We start from the raw sequence: 17,500 nt of genomic DNA, 5'->3' as shown, positions 1-17,500 counted from the left end.
GCAAATCTTTTCACTTTCGACTCTGATGTAAATTATGTACCTTTAACAGACAGGACCGAAAGCCCGTTGACGGTCGTTTGACGAATCGTGTGCACCGAGAAAAGCCCTCGCTATCTCGTGTGATTTGTTCGTGTCTTGTTCTTTTGCGAGCTTTCAGCTCTGACACGGCTGAATTATAAGTCTGTGAGTGAGTAAATGTAGGTCCACGGCCCTGCCGACGACCCAGGCCCTGAACAACTTGGCCTTTTGGGCCTCAGCCAGTTGCAAGTCGTTCAACTCATCTCTCCTAATCTGGGGTAGGCTCTCAAGGCCTCGCTAGCATGTTGTGTTTGTGCGTAGGTCAGGCATCTGCTCTTTCTTTCTTTATTGTTTTGCATAGCAGATGTGGTGTATCGTGTATGGATCCGTCTGCACGCTTTAATTCCTTTGAAAATGAAGCTGAAACTGCTGAGCGTGTTGTGTGAAATGACCTGTGATGTGATGTGTATGGGCCGATGTGTGTGTGTGTGTGTGTGTGTGTGTGTGTGTGTGTGTGTACATATACATACATATTTTATATTTTTTTTATATAAGATATTATCGAACTTAATATACGTTCATATTCTCTTTCTCTGTGTCTCTCTGTGTGTCTGTGTGTCTGTCTGCCCCTCTCTCTTTCTGTCTCTGTTATTGTGTGCGGTTTGCAACCTGACTGATGAACATACTTTATGATCTCCTTGTATAGTGTCCCCCCCAAAAAAAAAATTGTAGGTATGATGCAGTATGGGGAGGAAGTCTTACCTTTACTTTCCACAAACTCTAAGTTAACTCTGCACTAAAGAATCAGGGTTGGGTTGCAGAGTTAGCATAGCAGTAAGGATATTGTCCTAAGACTGTGGAATTAAACTAGCCTCAGGAAAATCCTTAATGTTGAGCAAACTTAGCGTTGCTAAGTTAGCTCATGCTACCCAGCACTGGTATCCGACAGGAGGCCTTACTTCTGTTGTCCAAGAGCACCATCTTATGGATGCAGTAAAAAAAAAAAATCCTGACGCGGAGTATTACCTTTTGTTGAAGTCTTAACGAGCACCATTTGAAAGGTGCAGTACAGATACAATCTGGACACTAAGTCTTAGCTTTTGTTCATGTCTTCATGAGCACCATCTTGAGGGTGCAGTACAGAAATAGTCCGGACACATGGAGTCTTACCTCTTGTCCACGTCTTCACGAGCACCAAGCTTAACGTTGCAGTACAGAAATAGTCCTGACACACGGAGTCTTACCTTTTGTCTAAGTCTTCACGAGCACCAAGCTTAATGGTGCAGTACAGAGATTGTCCAAACACACGGAGTCTTACCTCTTGTCCAAGTCTTCACGAGCACCAAGCTTAACGGTGCAGTACAGAAATAGTCAGGACACACGGAGTCTTACCTTTTGTCTAAGTCTTCACGAGTACCAAGCTTAACAGTGCAGTACAGAAATAGTCAGGACACACGGAGTCTTACCTTTTGTCTAAGTCTTCACGAGTACCAAGCTTAACGGTGCAGTACAGAAATAGTCAGGACACACGGAGTCTTACCTTTTGTCTAAGTCTTCACGAGTACCAAGCTTGACGGTGCAGTACAAAAACTGTCAGAACACACGGAGTCTTACCTCTTGTCCAAGTCTTCACGAGCACCAAGCTTAATGGTGCAGTACAGAGATTGTCCAAACACACGGAGTCTTACCTCTTGTCCAAGTCTTCACGAGCACCAAGCTTGGCGGTGCAGTACAGAAATTGTCAGAACACTCAGAGTCTTACCTCTTGTCTAAGTTTTCACGAGCACCAAGCTTAACGGTGCAGTACAGATATCAGTCCAGACACACGTGGGGAGTCTTACCACTCTGCTTTCCTCGAACACCATGTAATAGTGCAGTAAAGAATCGGGTATCCGACCCGACATAAGGTCTTACCTTTATCCTCCAATAGGGTCTTGAGGGGAGTTTTGGGCCCTGTGGTCGCTGCAGGAGGGGCGCTCTTCTCTAGCACTAGTCTGCAATGGCCAGGCCAAGAGGTCAGCACCACACAAAGCCACACCAAGGAACGACTCTGGCATCAGGCTACTACAACTACTCAACCCTGACAACGTTCGGTCAGCTGGACAATAAGGTTTGATTTCAGGTTGATCAATACCAACAGCAACACTGACAGGACAGTCAATCAGACAGCACTGTGCATATCACAGGTTACTGCACACAGCAACAGCCATAGGACAATCAGTACTACACACAGCAGCACCCACGGTACAATCATTATACACAGCAACAACTACAGAACAATCAGTACTACACACAGCAACACCCACAGAACAATCAGTACTACACACAGCAACACCCATAGAACAATCAGTACTACACACAGCAACACCCATAGAACACAGTACTATCCACAGCAACACCCACAGAACAATCAGTACTACACACAGCAACACCCACAGAACAATCACTACTACGCACAGCAACACCCACAGAACAATCAGTACTACACACAGCACCACCCATAGAACAATCAGCACTACACACAGCAACACCCATAGAACAATAAGTACTGCCCACAGCAACACCCACAGAACAGTCAATACTTCACACTGCAACACCCACGGGAAAACCTGTACTACCAACAGCAACAATCCCACAGCCATGTGGAACACAAGGATGAAGCAGTGGACGGTAAACTGGCGGAAGATAAAGCATGCGTGTGTGTGTGTGTGTGTGTGTGTGTGTGTGTGTGTGTGTGTGTGTGTGTGTGTGTGTGTGTTTGGCGGAAGATAAAGCATGTGTGTGTGTGTGTGTGTGTGTGTGTGTGTGTGTGTGTGTGTGTGTGTGTGTATGTGTGTGTGTATGTGTGTGTCTGTGTGTGAGCGTGGCTTGTGGGTGGCTGTGCGCTAACAGCCTACAGTCAACATTTTTTTGTTTTTGTTTTTTAGCCAAGGCTGGGTTTCACAAGCGATCTTTACATCGCTAAGTTTGCTTAAAGTCAAGAATGTTCCGAAGTCTTTGGAGTTGGTGCAGAATTATATCAATGCATATCTCCAGAGCCCTCCATGCAGACGATCTAACTGTTTGGACACAATCCAGATTGAAGGAGAGTCGATCCCTCAACAGGACACACCCACCAGCCTCGGTGTAAAATAGGACCGCAGGTTATCCTGGTCTTCTCACATCAGCACCGCCCAGAGCAAAGCCATACGCAAGATGGCCGAAATGAAGAAACTCCCGGCAACAAGTATGGAGCTAACATGCAGTTTGATCAGTCAGACCTCACATGGAGTATGCCTCCAACGCCTTGACAACAGCAGCAAAATCTAGCACGGAACCCTTGGCCAAAACCCAGAACGCCAGTCTGCGCCTCATCACAGGTGGCATGAAGACCACACCCATCAACGCTATGGCAGGGACTGCTGGCCTCATGTCTCTGGAAGAGAGAAGAGATGAGAGACTGCGTCGCTAGAGTGAGAAGATGAAACGGCTTCCATCGCACCCTCTGTCTTCAAAACTCCAGGTCCCATCCAAAAACAGGCTGAAACGCAGAAGCGCAAACCACCTCGTCAAGGCCCTCACCAGACCCATGGCCAGTGCTTGCCTGACAGGAACGAACCTGTTGAACCCCTGCAAGACTTTGAAGACTGGTCACTTAATGTCCCCCCCTGTTGTCCATGACATCCCCGGCATTCAGAGCAAATGCCAGTTCTTGGACCTGCTGACCCTGGGAGCACAATGTAGAAACTACCCGACCACCACCTGGACACCGTGTACACACAGACGGCTCTGCCGAGAATGCTGTTAAGAACGGGGCAGGTAGTGTCTACATCCGATTCCCAGATGGCAGCTCGGTGAGGCATTCCATTGGTACTGGCCTCACGTCAACGAAGTTTAGAGCCGAAGCATCTGCGCTACTAGCTGCAGCCCAACTCCTCAACCAGAGAGACAGTTTACCAGACCAGACTGTCTTCCTCGCCGACTGCCGAGTTGTCCTACAAAGCCTCCAGACCAGAGTAGGGGACAAACCCTTGCAAGACATCCAGTCTGAGATGCTAAGTGCCAGAACCACAACGGTCCTACAGTGGATCCCCTCTCACTGCCACATTGCAGGAAAAGAAGAGGCAGACAAGCTATCCAAAGCAGGAAGCAGCCTCACCCAATCTGTCCACCCCCTTAGCTTTGGGGAGGCAAAGACCATCCTGCGCAGCCACTTCAGAAACAGTTGGCGAGAACGGCTACATCTGGGACCAGAGGAGGACAGCATCCATCAACTGGATCGAGATCAGCAAGTCATCATCCTCAGACTGCGCACAGGCCACTGCCAGCTCCTCTCTTATCTCTACAAACTGAAAATTTCCCACACAGACCAATGTCTGTGTGACATTGTTCCTCAGACTCCAGCCCATGTCCTGCAAGACTGCCCTCTACACAAAGAACTGAGGCGCAAGATCTGGCCCAGTCCCGCAGCGCTCCAGGACAAGTTGTGAGGAACGGCGACAAAGCTCTAGCGGACTGCAGACTTCGTAACCTACTCTGGACTGACCGACTGAACATTTCTTGGGAACGCTGAAGAAGAAGAAGGTGCAGAATTAGAAGCGGTTAAACGCTAAGTTTTTTTAGCGCTGCCAAGGTCGCTCGTGTAACCCAGCCCAGGACATCTTTTAACTAGCGTCTGCAAGGACTCCGTTTCCCCCCCCCCCCCCCTCTCTGGCTTTTTTCAGCTCAGGAACACAGGACTAGAGTAATCACATACAACTAGATCATGCGTTTTAGTGGTCAATGTGTTATATGAACATTTTTTACAATTCAGCTTCGTAGTTACAAACATATTTATAGTTTTTCATGTCTAGTTATTTTTGTTGTAATTGTTTGTTTGCTCTGACATCTCCACAAGAAGATAATTCAGACTACCAAAATCCAGAGCCACACGGCCTGGAGCTAAAGCGATCAATAAGCGACCTCATTCTATTTGCCTGAAAGGACGTGGTTCAATTTACTATCTGCATAGGCAGATCAACCTCCCCTACCCCCCCCCCCCCCCCCAACACATACACCTCCCTAAAAAACAAACAAACAACAACAACAACAAACAAAAAAACTCTCTGTCTAAAAGCAAATCACGCCCCAGTGTCTTACTCAGCAGAGCTTCCGGTCCCACCCACCTGTTGGTCTCCCCTGTGGACGGCCGGGGGGCCCCGTTGATGGGGGGCAGGATGTTTCCCCTGTCACCGGGCTGCTCCATCACCATGGCGGGGTACTGCTTCCAGTACTCCTCCCGCCCCGCCATGGCCGCCTTGATCATGTCCATGACCATCGTCTTCTCTGCTCACACACACACACATTGATTCACAAACACGCGCGCACGCACGCACGCAAACACACACATTCACATATGCGCGCGCACGCACGCACACCAACACACATTCACATACGCGCGCGCACGCACGCACGTACACACACACACGCACGCACATGCATACACACACAAACACACAACAGCTTCAACTTTCATTTTAAGGACACAACACACATTGCAGTACCACCTCTTCACTTTGAGGACACCACACGCACATACCGCAACATACTCCGTTCGGTTAAAGGACGCCACACACACACACTGCATGCAACACCCTCCTTTGATTAAAGGACACCACACACATACACCGCAACACCCTCAGTTCAGTTAAAGGGCACTACACATATCCCTAAACCACCCGTTTAATTAAAGTACACCGCACACACCACAACACATTCCGTTCAGTTAAGGGACACCAGACACATCCCAACACCACGCGTTTAATCAAAGTACACTGCACACACCACAACACCATCCATTCAGTTATTGTACACCACACACCGGAACACCATCCGTTCAATAAAAGGATACCATACACACCGCAACATCATCCGTTTAGTTAAAGGACACCACACACACCACAACACCATTCGTTCAGTTATTGTACACCACACACACCGCAACACCATCCGTTTAGTTAAAGGACACCACACACACCGCAACACCATCCGTTTAGTTAAAGGACACCACACACACCGCAACATCCGTTCAGTTAAAGGACACCACACACACCACAACACCATCCGTTCAGTTATTGTACACCACACACACCCCAGCACCATTCGTTCAGTTATTGTACACCACACACACCCCAGCACCATTCGTTCAGTTAAAGGACACCACACACATCATGACATCAGCTGTTCACTTTAAAAACACCAAAGGCACCACAGCACCAACCATTCAGTACAGGACACTACACATACTGCAACAACAATCGTTCACTTCAATTAAGGACACCACACACACCGCAAAACCCAACAAGTCACTTCAATGACACCAAACACACAGCAGAACACCAGCTGCATATTTGAAGGCCATTGAACACAAACCATTACTAACTGGTCACTTAAAGGACACCACACACACCACAACACCATCCGTTCAGTTAAAGGACATCACACACATCCCAACACCATCCGTTTAATCAAAGTGCACCGCACACACCACAACACGCACCACACAGCAACCATTTACTATAAGGACACCACACACATCACCAAACAGACAACTTAAGGTGATCACACACTGTATATTACCAAAGATTCACTTTAAGGACACCATATACAGCAAAACACCAACATTTACTTTAATCAAAGGCATACCTCATCGCACAAGACCGTTTGCTCTTTCAAAAGACTCCACATAAAACAAAGAGAGAGAGAGATAGGGTGATATATATATATATATATATATATATATATATATATATATATATATATATATATATATATATATATATATATTTCCAAGCAAATCCATGTCCTCATTGCTTGCTCACAAATTGTTCTGGTAAATGCTCTCAGCAGAATCCATGACTGACAAAACCATTTCAGACTGCCAAGGAACAATTGTGAACAGACCATTTCTTACGTCAGCTTACGTCAAGGTGCATTGCGCCAAAAGCTGTGACGATTGAAGGCTACGTCTTTGTCGTCAGAAGGGTCAGAGACAGCAAGCTCTTCCGCGATTGTTTGAGAACATTGAGGAACTTGGCCGCGAGAAGGAGCGAACATTTGTTTTATTTTCTTATTTCAATACTGACCTCCAGCTGATGCAAGAAAACATTAAGCATGCACTGAGCCGCCAGAAGAGACGGACATGCTTACATTGAAACAAGGACAGACGGACACGCTTATAGAAGGACAAGGACAGACACGCTTACAGAAGGACAAGGACAGACGGACACGCTTACAGAAGGACAAGGACAGACGGACACGCTTACAGAAGGACAAGGACAGACAGACACGCTTACAGAAGGACAAGGACAGACAGACACGCTTACAGAAGGACAAGGACAGACGGACACGACGGACAAGCGTAGATTGAAACACGAACAGACGGACATGCTTACAGAAGGACAAAGACAGACGGACAAGCTTACAGAAGGACAAGGACAGACGGACAAGCTTACAGACAGACAAGGACAGACGGACAAGCTTACAGACAGAGACAGACGGACACGCTTACAGAAGGACAAAGACAGAGGGACAAGCTTACAGAAGGACAAAGACAGAGGGACAAGCTTACAGACAGACAAAGACAGACGGACAAGCTTACAGAAGGACAAAGACAGAGGGACAAGCTTACAGACAGACAAAGACAGACGGACACGCTTACAGAAGGACAAGGACAGACGGACAAGCTTACAGAAGGACAAGGACAGACGGACAAGCTTACAGACAGACAGGGACAGACAGACACGCTTACAGAAGGACAAGGACAGACACGCTTACAGAAGGACAAAGACAGATGGACATGCTTACAGAAGGACAAGGACAGACGGACACGTTTACAGATGGACAAGGACAGACGGACACGCTTACAGAAGGACAAGGACAGACGGACAAGCTTACAGACGGACAGAGACAGACGGACATTCTTACAGAAGGACAAGGACAGACGGACAAGCTTACAGACAGACAGAGACAGACGGACATGATTACAGACAGACAGGGACAGACAGACACGCTTACAGAAGGACAAGGAGAGGCACGCTTACAGAAGGACAAGGACAGACGGACAAGCTTACAGACAGACAGAGACAGACGGACATGCTTACAGACAGACAGGGACAGACAGACACGCTCACAGAAGGACAAGGACAGACACCCTTACAGAAGGACAAGGACAGACACGCTTACAGAAGGACAAAGACAGACGCACATGCTTACAGAAGGACAAGGACAGACGGACATGCTTACAGACAGACAGGGACAGACAGACACGCTTACAGAAGGACAAGGACAGACGGACATGCTTACAGACAGAGAGGGACAGACACGCTTACAGAAGGACAAGGACAGACGCACATGCTTACAGAAGGACAAGGACAGACGGACATGCTTACAGACAGACAGGGACAGACAGACACGCTTACAGAAGGACAAGGACAGACGGACATGCTTACAGACAGAGAGGGACAGACACGCTTACAGAAGGACAAGGACAGACGCACATGCTTACAGAAGGACAAGGACAGACGGACATGCTTACAGACAGACAGGGACAGACAGACACGCTTACAGAAGGACAAGGACAGTTCGGACACGCTTACAGTCAGACAAGGACGGACGGACAAGCTTACACTGAAACAAGAACAGACGGACAAGCGTACATTGAAACACGAACAGACGGACAAGCTTACACACGGACAGGGACATACGGACACGCTTACAGAAGGATAAAGACAGACGGACACGCTTACAGTCAGACAAGGACGGACGGACAAGCTTACAGAAGGACAAGGACAGACGGACACGCTTACAGAAGGACAAGGACAGACGGACACGCTTACAGAAGGACAAAGACAGACGGACATGCTTACAGAAGGACAAGGACAGACAGACACGTTTACAGAAGGACAAGGACAGACACGCTTAAAGAAGGACAAGGACAGACGGACATGCTTACAGAAGGACAAGGACAGACGGACACGCTTACAGAAGGACAAGGACAGACACGCTTACAGAAGGACAAGGACAGACGGACACGCTTACAGAAGGACAAGGACAGACGGACATGCTTACAGAAGGACAAGGACAGACAGACACGCTTACAGAAGGACAAGGACAGACACGCTTACAGAAGGACAAGGACAGACGGACATGCTTACAGAAGGACAAGGACAGACGGACACGCTTACACACGGACTAGCTTACAGTCAGACAGGGACAGACGAACACGCTTACAGACAGACAGGGACACACGGACTAGCTTACAGGGACAGACGGACACGCTTACAGTCAGACAGGGACAGACGGACACGCTTACAGACAGACAGGGACACACGGACTAGCTTACAGTCAGACAGGGACAGACGGACACGCTTACAGACAGACAGGGACACACGGACACGTTTACAGTAGGACAAGGACAGACGGACACGCTTACAGAAGGACAAGGACAGACGGACACGCTTACATTGAAACAAGAACAGACGGACAAGCGTACATTGAAACAAGAACAGACGGACAAGCTTACACACGGACTAGCTTACAGACAGGCAGGGACAGACGGACGAACAGACCTGTTTCACCGGCGGAACAGAGCCAGGCCTGAACGGCGTTGACGTCCTCCGTCTGGAGGATCTGACACAGCATGGTCAGCACCTGAAGAGCATCAGGGCACAGTGTGGTCAGTACGTGTGTGTGTGTGTGTGTGTGTGTGTGTGTGTGTGTGCGTGTGCGTGTGCGCGCTCGCGTGTGTGTATGTGTGCTTGCGTGTGCGTGTGCGTGCGCACGCGCGTGTGTAGTGTGTGTATACGTGTGTGTGTGTGCATACATTTTGTCTCTGTGTGTGCGTCTGTGTGTGCATGTGTATGTGCGTATTTGTCAATGTGCATGTGTGCGTGTGCATGTGTGTCTACGTGTTTGTGTATGTGCGTGCATGTGTGTTCACGTGTGCGTTTATGAGTGTGAATGAGTGCGCGTGCGTGCGTATTTCGCAGCCATGAGCCAGAATGGCCAGAACACATATGTACATCCAAGTTGTGTGTGTGTGTGTGTGTGTGTGTGTGTCTACAGACAACTTGTCATATATATATATATATATATATATAAGGCCCAACACTCGGCTTATATCACAGATTGACACAAGTTTACATTCGGGCCAAAAGCAAAGTGAGAGCTGTATTATCAATGGTTTCTCCAGTCAATGGGAAACCATTTACAGCTTAGTCTTTTTGTGAAAGACTATGACTCTCAAACTAGGAGGCAAAATTGCACTGGCTCTCAGTGCTGCAGCCTTGTGGGCTAGTTGGCCTTTGGGAACCATCCCAACGCCGACTGTCCGAAAACCCTCTTGGCCGAGAGAGTGGGGATGTAACTTGGGCAAGACACTCTCCACTATAATCAAATTCTAGCCCAAATAGTCGGAACAGCAGTTGCCTCCTCTCCTGTTCTGATGGTTATAGTCGGACACGACTGACTGTCATATATATATATATATAATTTCATAGAGTATTAAAACGTTGGACCATCTCCCACTCCCTCTGAACACCCCTAACCCACCACCCCTCATCCTGCATCCCCTTGGCCGCGCTCTCCCCTTTTACCATGTTCTCCATGTCAGGAGCGGCAGCGATGTGGTGCAGACCGCCACCCAACGTGCCCATGCGCTGGCCGCGGCGGCTGTTGCCACGTGACATGGCACGTGACGGGGGCGGGATCAGCCGCCCGGTCTCCTGGGAATACATGGACGTCCTGGGCCGTGGTTCCTCTTCCTGTCAGAGCACACACACACACACACACACACACACACACACACACAGACACACAGGCACACAGACACAGGCACACACACACACACACACACACACACACACACACACACACACACTCAGAGACAAACACACAGAGACAAACGCACACAAACACACACAGACACACAAACACACAGAGGCACACACACACAGACAAACACACACACACGCGCGCGCAAGCACACACACACACACACGCGCAGACACACTCACATATTAGAGCACGTACACATACACAGACAAACACAGAGATACAGACACAGACCCAAACGAAGACCCAGAAACACACACACACACACACACACACACACACACGCACACACACACATACACCCCCCTCCACACACACACACACAAAAGCACACACATACACATGCACACACACGACACGCACTCAGACACATAGACTACAATACGTAGACATCCATACACACTCACACACATTTAACCTATCTAAACGTAAAACCGATCTTTTCTTCCAGTCCAACGTCTCTAACAGTTGTAATTGTCCATTATCATCCACCCCAGTGACCGTCCAAAAACAACCCTCTTTTGATGACAACTAAAAAAAAAATTGCTCATATTTTCCTCAGCGTTTGTACGGCCGCCGAATCCCACACGGCAATCCACTACGAGATACAGGTAATGCTTTCACCGCAAGTTGGATACAGGTACCTGCTAACCCCCCTTCCACCCGCCCCCTATAGTGCCTACTCGCACTTTGCACACACAATTGTGTCACCACACGATGAGCATGGCCTCCATCAATCCCCCCACTCCTCCCATCCTCCATATCCCGGCTGTATGCCCACCTTGTGCAGATAATGTTTTCACCACATTATGGACACTGGCACCATCTAACCCATCTACCCCCTATCCTCCACCCGCCCCCTCCCTAGGCCCTGCACTCACGTTGGACAGTAGGTGTTTTCACCATATAGAAGACATAGGCGGCACCTACCCTGCAACCCTTCCCCCCTACCCGCCCCCCACCCAGCCCCCACTCTCTAACACTAACTTTGGACACATAATATTTTCACCAAAACTAATGTTGGACATAGGACCCATCTACACCACCCCCACCCCCGGTCCAATACCCATTTATAGCACACGCTGTCTTCATCACACTTATGGACATAGGCCCCATCTACACCCCATCCCTCCACTCCAGGCCTCACACCCACCCACCTTGGGCACACACTGTTTTCATCAAACTATGGACAATGACGCCATCAGTCCAACCCCCACCACCATGCCCCTACACTCACTTTGGACAGAATGTGTTCAACACACTATAAACTTAGGCTCCATCATACACCCTTCGGTCGCCCGCCCCTACCCCAACATAAAATTCTGAAAATGCATACACACGTTCAAAGCACAAAATAATCTATAAACTGCCCATGAATATTACGAAGAAAGTTACGATAAAACAACCTCTTACAGCGGTATACTCTTTGAAAATAGTGTATGAAACTGGGGTTTATATCTTTATTTCGATGTTGTGTTTTTTTATCACCGTTTAATCACTTGAAAAAAATCTTTTAATCATCTTTATAAATTCCAAATTGGAAAGAAACACTTTTTTTCTCTAGAAATTGAAGGTATCAGTCTGCAAAACTTAGGACACAACCAGGGACGAACACATCATAACACAGTGTTTTCATCACACGATGGACATAAGCCCTACCAACTTCCCCTATTCACCCGCGACTCTGCTCCCACCTTGAACAGACAACGTTTTTCACAACACTATGGACACAGGCACCATCTGGCCCCAGTCTCTCGCCACCCACCTTGGGCAGACAATCCCTGGCCGGATCCTTGCCCAGATTGACGTCCCCTAGCTGGTCCGTGAAGCGCTTCAACTCGTCCCGCCATGCTTCCGTCACCGGCACTGTAACATCACGTGACTGACGTCAGCTAGGGGACATCACCCACACTGGCCCAGACAGAACATTCTCAGAGCCCATCGACACTTCAGTCAGTTCTCATCATATTGCCACAGAACACCGCCAGAGTACACAAGCCCGTTGTGAAGATTACAGTAATTCAGTTGTTTATAAGCGGCAGCTGTTAATTTTTGTATAAACTGGTAGTACAAGTGTAAGGAAGCACATCTGGTTATGAGTGATGCGCATTGCATAGGCTACTTACACCACTGTTAGCCGAAATTTCAGCATCATTTTAACAAGCCCCCGAGATTTTCAAAAAAATTGCAAGTTTCCAAGTTGTCTTTAACTTTTCGTGAACCCTGCAGCACTATTTGAGTTGCACACCCCAGTGACACAGTCGTTTGAAACCGGACAGACGTCAAACACACAAATATATTCATATTTCAAACTGTTCACCAGTTTATCTCCGATTCAAATAGATTTTAGCTTAGGAAGTATTGTGAAGAAAGGGTACAACATGATTCTGTTCGTAAAATATATGTTGGATTTATTTGACTGACCAAATATTCAAAGTTGAATGGATTGGCCAATGATCTGTCAGAATTTCTCCTCTCCTCTCTGTTCCCCCTCCCTCACCACCTTACCCACCATTCTTCTAAATTTTCTTCTTTTTTTCCCCTTCGTGTTTCTCTTCTATCAGGCCGATTACTCTGGTGATAATAAATTCAATCTCATGTTAATATTGACATTAGCATTATTTTACTATATTATGTACTGTTTATTTGTTTTATTTTATTATTTTATTACTTACTGTTTATGAATGTTATTTGATGCAATTGATAATATGGTTCATCAGCCGTCATGATAAAATTGAAGTGCAACGTTGTGAGCACAGTATAAGCTTTAAGCTTGTTGATGCTCTTGTCATTCATTGCATTGTAATCACGTGTATTGTTGAATAATTAAAGATTATTTAAACCAAACACACGCTCCCTTCTTACCCATCCTCTGAAACCCAAAGGCAAGGCCCTTACCCATGCCCACTTTAGGAACGGCCCGCTCCCTCCAGGGGTAGCTGTTAAGGCCGCTGAAGTAGTCGAGGCCGGTGATGGTGTTGATGGGGTGCAGCTGCGAGTTGACGTTGATGGCGTTGACGGGTATGCGGCCTTTCCATTGGTTGAGCTTGCTGTTGTTGAAGCTGTTCGGGGGGAACTGCAGGGAGTAGCGGGGGCTGGCGAAGTAGCCGTCATCGTTGACAGAGCAGATGGGCACGTCCAGCAGACCTGAGGGGGCGTGGGGGATGGGGCGGAGATGGGGTAGGGGAGTGACAAACATATTGTGCATATTACCACAATTTTAGACATTTTAAGGTGAAGAAAAAACACCCGAGGAGGAGGAGGAGGAGGAGGAGGAGGAGAAGAAGAAGAAGAAGAAGAAGAAGAAGAAGAAGAAGAAGAAAGAGCAGGAGAATGTGGGGAAAAAGAGAAGTGGGGAGATCGGGAGGAGGAAGAGGAGGAAGAAGAATAAGTAGAAGAAGAAGAAGAAGAAGAAAAGGGGAGGAGACGGAGGAAGGGGGAAATGAGGAGAAGCAGACGGGAGAAGAAGAAGAATGAGGAGGAGAAAGAGGTATGGAGAAAGAGTAGAGAAGAAAAAGAAGAACACGAACAAGAACAAAGAACGAAGAGAAGAAGAAGAAGAAGAAAATGAACAAGATCAAGAAACAACAACAACAACAACAACAACAACAACAACAACAAACACACACACACACACACACACACACACACACACACACACACACACACACACACACAAGACGTGTCAAACGACGATCCCACCAACAACCCCGAGATCCACAGACAAAGCAAAACCCACAGACCCACCTTTGAGGTGTCGGACGCGGTGTGGGTGGGGGTTGTGCCGGGTGAAGAAGGAGTTGTGACTCAGCTGACCAAAGCGGTAGCCGCTGTGGGTGGCCGGACGCTGACGGAACAGGTCAGGGCCTGAGGTCAGTCCATTGGCCACGTTGTCACGCAGCAGCAGGTCGCCGTCACTGGGCCGGAACACTTCGGACGTGGTCATCCTGCACGTGCACACAGGTGAGAACAGGTGAGAAGGATGAACAGGTGAGAGGTGTTAACGGGGTGAACACTGAACAGGGGACATGGGTGAAGAAGAAAGAGGGGGTGAATATGCAACAAGAGTATACAGTGAGAAGGGTGAACAGGAAAGAGGGGGTGAATATGTAACAAGGGTGTACAGGGTTAACAGGTGAGGAGGCTGAACATGTGAGAGGGGTTGACGGTGTGAACAGGTGACAGGTGACAGGGATGAAGATTGAGGGGGAAGAACGGTGAATATGTAACGAAGGTGTACAGGGTGAACACGTGAAAAGGGTGAACAGGTGAGAGGGGTGAACAGGTGAGAGGGGTGGACTGGTGAGAGGGGTGAACAGGTGAGAGAGGTGAACAGGTGGGAGGGGTGAACAGGTGAGAGGGGTGGACTGGTGAGAGGGGTGAACAGGTGAGAGAGGTGAACAGGTGGCAGAGGTGAACAGGTAAGAGGGGTGAACAGGTGAGAGGGGTGAACTGGTGGCAGAGGTGAACAGGTGAGAGGGGTGAACAGGTGAGAGGGGTGAACTGGTGGCAGAGGTGAACAGGTGAGAGGGGTGAACAGGTGGCAGAGGTGAACAGGTGAGAGGGGTGAACAGGTGGCAGAGGTGAACAGGTGAGAGGGGTGAACAGGTGGCAGAGGTAAACAGGTGAGAGGGGTGAACTGGTGGCAGGAGGTGGACAGGTGAGAGGGGTGAACAGGTGAGAGGGGTGAACAGGTGGCAGAGGTGAACAGGTGAGAGGGGTGAACAGGTGAGAGGGGTGAACTGGTGGCAGAGGGGAACAGGTAAGAGGGGTGAACAGGTGAGAGGGGTGAACAGGTGGCAGAGGTGAACAGGTGAGAGGGGTGAACAGGTGAGAGGGGTGAACAGGTGGCAGAGGTGAACAGGTGAGAGGGGTGAACAGGTGGCAGAGGGGAACAGGTAAGAGGGGTGAACAGGTGAGAGGGGTGAACTGGTCGCAGAGGTGAATAGGTGAGAGGGGTGAACAGGTGAGAGGGGTGAACGGGTGGGAGGGGTGAACAGGTGAGAGGGGTGAACAGGTGGCAGAGGTGAACAGGTGAGAGGGGTGAACAGGTGGCAGAGGTAAACAGGTGAGAGGGGTGAACAGGTGGCAGAGGTGAATAGGTGAGAGGGGTGAACTGGTGGCAGGAGGTGAACAGGTGAGAGGCGTGAACAGGTGAGAGGGGTGAACAGGTGGCAGAGGGGAACAGGTAAGAGGGGTGAACAGGTGAGAGGGGTGAACTGGTGGCAGAGGGGAACAGGTAAGAGGGGTGAACAGGTGAGAGGGGTGAACAGGTGGCAGAGGTGAACAGGTGAGAGGGGTGAACAGGTGAGAGGGGTGAACAGGTGGCAGAGGTGAACAGGTGAGAGGGGTGAACAGGTGGCAGAGGTGAACAGGTGAGAGGGGTGAACAGGTGAGAGGGGTGAACAGGTGGCAGAGGTGAACAGGTGAGAGGGGTGAACAGGTGAGAGGGGTGAACTGGTGGCAGAGGTGAACAGGTGAGAGGGGTGAACAGGTGGCAGAGGTAAACAGGTGAGAGGGGTGAACAGGTGGCAGAGGTAAACAGGTGAGAGGGGTGAACAGGTGGCAGAGGTGAACAGGTGAGAGGGGTGAACTGGTGAGAGGGGTGAACTGGTGGCAGAGGTGAACAGGTGAGAGGGGTGAACGGGTGGCAGAGGTGAACAGGTGAGAGGGGTGAACAGGTGGCAGAGGTGAACAGGTGAAAGGGATGAACGTCAAATTAACATCAGCGGTGCATAGAAAACAAATGTTAGCGATGCATAGAAAATGAACGCAAGCGAAGAATATCAGCCGTATATTGAAAAAGAACGCCAGTAATGCATGGAAAACTAACGTCAGTGACACATGACGGATAGTAGCTGAATGAACGGGAAAATGACCTGGTCCCAATTCGTATACCAATGTCACAAACGTGAGGGAAACTTTGCGGTGACATATTCAGAGAGAGTTAAAAGTCGGGCTTTTTCCTGTTCACAATTTCATTCAATCTTATCAGCATTCACGTAGTCCTGTGTTAACTTATTCAGCATTTTGCTCTAAGCAAATCATCACGAAGTCACCAGCTGAAGTCTAATATCATACAACAACAACAACAACAACAACAAAACAAACAACAACCCCCTCCCTTGGAAATTCAGGTTGCTCTGAGAACGAATGAGCATACATGCGAAATGTGCATATCTGTAATGTTTTTGTTCGACGAAAACAAACGGTTGTGCAAAGACGTTTGAGCTGTCCAGCAACAGTGTATCTCAAATGTTTAACAAGGTGTGCTCTTCGTCAGACACGTGGGAAACAAAGAATGATCCGATCTGACGGACTAAAGGGCAATGACCTCCCCCCCCCTCATCCCCCCGCAAGTGTCCCAGAGCCCCCCTCCAGCCCCCCTACTCCGTCCCCCCCTCGCCCCTCCCCCCCGTCCCTCCCCCCCGCCCCACCCCCCGCCTATCCGCTAGAGACCAAGTGAAGGAAAAGGCCAAACAAGGGCCACTGTACTGTCAGTGTCAGTTGTATCAGCAGGAAGCAATAGCCAGCCTGAGACTGGATCAATAACACAACAATCACAGATCAATGCCACGGTATTTATCCGTTTTCGGCAAACCCCACTATTCACTGCTGAGCGTGGTAGACA

General features: G+C 48.8%; 1 protein-coding gene across 3 annotated transcripts in view; it reads right to left on the bottom strand.

The window, feature by feature from the left end:
* The window catches only part of LOC143289272 (protein TBATA-like), a 63,629-nt gene that overhangs the window by 2,869 nt on the left and 43,260 nt on the right, over positions 1-17,500 (bottom strand). For 2 of the 3 annotated variants that reach the window (XM_076598282.1, XM_076598276.1), the window contains exons 2-8: positions 14,617-14,816; positions 13,768-14,016; positions 12,635-12,735; positions 10,632-10,799; positions 9,606-9,687; positions 5,163-5,322; positions 1,933-2,012 (exon numbers count right to left, since the gene is read on the bottom strand). In XM_076598282.1, coding sequence (XP_076454397.1) covers positions 1,933-2,012; positions 5,163-5,322; positions 9,606-9,687; positions 10,632-10,799; positions 12,635-12,735; positions 13,768-14,016; positions 14,617-14,815 — 1,039 coding nt within the window. In that variant the 5' untranslated portion in view covers position 14,816. The remainder of the gene's footprint in view (positions 1-1,932; positions 2,013-5,162; positions 5,323-9,605; positions 9,688-10,631; positions 10,800-12,634; positions 12,736-13,767; positions 14,017-14,616; positions 14,817-17,500) is intronic. The other variant, XM_076598286.1, reaches the window with a different exon arrangement.

This window comes from Babylonia areolata, chromosome 1 (genome assembly GCF_041734735.1).
Source record: "Babylonia areolata isolate BAREFJ2019XMU chromosome 1, ASM4173473v1, whole genome shotgun sequence".
Classification (NCBI taxonomy): Eukaryota; Metazoa; Mollusca; class Gastropoda; order Neogastropoda; family Buccinidae; genus Babylonia; species Babylonia areolata.
Note: the sequence above shows the minus strand (reverse complement) of the source record. Positions and strands in the feature narration are given on the sequence as shown.